The 2,809-nt window shown below is 55.1% G+C and overlaps 1 protein-coding gene across 1 annotated transcript; it reads right to left on the reverse strand.

Moving 5' to 3' along the window:
- Positions 1 to 200: 200 nt before the first annotated feature.
- Positions 201 to 2,054, reverse strand: LOC125945794 (uncharacterized protein K02A2.6-like). Its single transcript, XM_049668084.1, has 2 exons — positions 1,949 to 2,054; positions 201 to 769 (listed from the first exon to the last, which is right to left on the reverse strand). The coding sequence occupies exons 1-2, from the start codon at positions 2,052 to 2,054 to the stop codon at positions 201 to 203; spliced, it is 675 nt and encodes a 224-aa protein (XP_049524041.1).
- Between the last annotated feature and the right edge of the window lie 755 nt (positions 2,055 to 2,809).

The raw sequence follows: 2,809 nt of genomic DNA on the forward strand, positions 1-2,809 counted from the left end.
AATCTTCGGTAAAAATTGAGGAGACCGAGGTAGCTCTGCAATTCCCGTGTATCAGATGGGGCCGGTGCTCGTACGATGGCCTCGATCTTCTCAGGTGCTGGTTCCAGGCCGTGCTTATCCATGACATATCCCAGGTACTCCAGGCTTGTTGTCGCGAACATGCATTTTTGAAGCTTCAACCTTAACCCTGCGCCACTCAGTCACCGCAGCACTTCTTCCAAGTTGTTACCGTGGTCCTCTTCGGAGACCCCAGAGACAAGTATGTCGTCGAAACACACGACAGTCCGGCGGCAACCGCGAAGCAGACACTCCATTTCGCGCTGGAAAATTGCCGGTGCCGAGGCCACTCCGAATGGCAGTCGGTTGTACTGAAAAAGTGCCTGCTGTGTGTTGATAGTGACCAATTTCTTTGACTCCTCATCCAACTCCACTTGCTGGTATGCATCCCGAAGATCCAACTTGGAGAACATCGCGCCTTCCGCCAGGTGTGCCCAGATTTCTGCGACCCGTGGCACCGGGTACGTCCCGATATCTGCTGCCCGGTTTACCGTGACCTTCAAGTCCCCGCACAATTGGATTTTTCCGTCCTTTTTCAAAACTGGAACCAACGGTGCTGCCCATTCCGCGGTCTGCACTGGCCTTAGGATACCTTCTCGCTGCAACCGCTGTAATTCCTGCGCCACCATGTCCTGCAGAGCAAATGGTACTGGTCTCGGCCTGAAAAAACGTGGTTTCACGTCCTCTGGCACTCTTATCTTGGCCTTCACTCCTGCAAATTTACCGAGACCTTCTGAAAACACATCAGGAAATCGGCTTATCAGGTCCCTCACGTCATCGACCAAGTGCACGTTCAGCAGAGACTGTCGAGCAGCATACCAAAAGCTTTCGACCAGTTCCTTCCTAGCAGGGCTCGCGTATCGCTCTTGACGACGAACAATGGTAGTCGAACGTGCTTTCCTCCGAATTTGGCCAGTACTGTCGCTTTCGCAACGACCGCGGATTGATTGCCGAAGTAACCTCTCAGCTTGAGATCGGAATTTCCTAGCACCATCCCTGGAAACAGCCTCGTGAACTCCGCTTCGCCAATCACCGAGTAGACGGCCCCCGTATCAACTTCCATACGTAGCGACTTACCTTCCACAAGTACCGTGGCACAAATAGGGGGCACCTTCGGCTCCAGAACATTCACAGCGTCAGACAGTGGAACAGCGGTATTCTACGAACCGCTCTCTAACGACCACAAATTGCCAACGTCTGACTCTCTAATTTATTCGTCGGATGCCGCGTCTACCGGTTCCACGACCTTCACCACACGCCTAGGTTGATATCTCGCCAGTCCGACTCCTTGCCGTCCATCTTTATGTTCCGTGCCCTGCAGATTTGCTCCAGCTTCTTGTCCATTTGTACATTTCTTTGCTGCATGGCCTCTCTTCTGACAACAAAAACACCACAGATTCCGGAACCTGCACGACCGCTCGTGGTGTCTCCCGCCGCATCGATAACAATCACCGCCAACCTCGCCAATTCTTGACACTCGGTTCATGGCCACTCCGTCCACCTGGCCGGACATTATTTTGGCGCCTGAAACGGCGGCTTCCATGCTGATAATTATCTTGACAGCGCGTTCCAGTGTTAGCTCAGACTCTTCTAGCAGGCGGCGTCTCATTGCATCATCCCGAATACCATGTACAATTCGGTCTCTCAGGTTGTTTTCCAATTCCCCGCCGAACGCACAAGGGTTTTTGACCGTCCTTGACCGCTTCGCCCTCCCTTTGTGTCGGACAATAAAAATGGTACCGCTGTACTATCACTGACGGTTTCGGTGCGTAATGATTGGTAAGCAGCTGCAGACTTTCTGTGAGCGGAACATCACTTGGTCGTCGAGGTGCCAGTAATTTTCGCAGCAACGAGTACGTCGGTCTTCCACACGAACTCAAAAACACCGCACGCTGCTTGTCAACCGGGACGCTGTTGGCGATGAAGTGTTGCTCCAGCACTTCCACGTACTCCTCCCATTCGTGTCCTGCCCCTGTAAATGGCTCCAACTTCGCCATCACAACTGATTGCCTCTCACCGCCCGGCTCCAAACTTCGTTAATCCTCGTCGCCAGTTGTTACAATGAAACAATGGCGTTTATTGACTCGGTACAGATCGCCAACATGGCGGCTTCTTCCTGCCAAGTCCCAACGCCAAATGCCTGAGTCTAGTTCCGTGCGTCCCCTGGGGGTCCAACTGCTCTTTAGTGGTGGCGCTAGTTCCCGTCACCACACTCACTGATGAAGTTAGGAAATTCGCAGGTTCAAGTTGGAATCAGCTAGCGCAAGACAGGGTTAATTGGAGATCACAGGGAGAGGCCTTCGTCCTGCAGTGGACATAAATATAGGCTGATGATGATGATGACAGTCATCTTGCACGTGTCACTTCAGCTTGGCACAGAATACACTGAACCTTGCAATGCATAACGGTCGCGTGTGCTCGAAGGCCTACTTAGGCCCTTCAATGAGTGGGCCCGAGTCTGGCCCGGGCCCGTGGCTTCAAGCCCGAGTCCGGACCGGGCCTGTGGCTTCAAGCCCGAGCCCGGCCCGGGCCCGCGGCCTCAAGCCTGAGCCCGGCCCGGGTCCACGGCTTTAAGCCCGAGCCCGGCCCGGGTCCCCGGCTTTAAGCCCGGGCCCGGCCCGAGCCCGCTGACAAACGCTTCGGAGGGCCCGGCCAGGCCCGCGGGCCAGGCTGGGCCCGGGCCCGTGCAGTGCTCTAGGTCACGCTTCACGTCGCTCCGGCTACGTCAGCTGGTCTGGGAGTGGCAAGCTTC

Source organism: Dermacentor silvarum, chromosome 5 (assembly GCF_013339745.2).
Source record: "Dermacentor silvarum isolate Dsil-2018 chromosome 5, BIME_Dsil_1.4, whole genome shotgun sequence".
Classification (NCBI taxonomy): Eukaryota; Metazoa; Arthropoda; class Arachnida; order Ixodida; family Ixodidae; genus Dermacentor; species Dermacentor silvarum.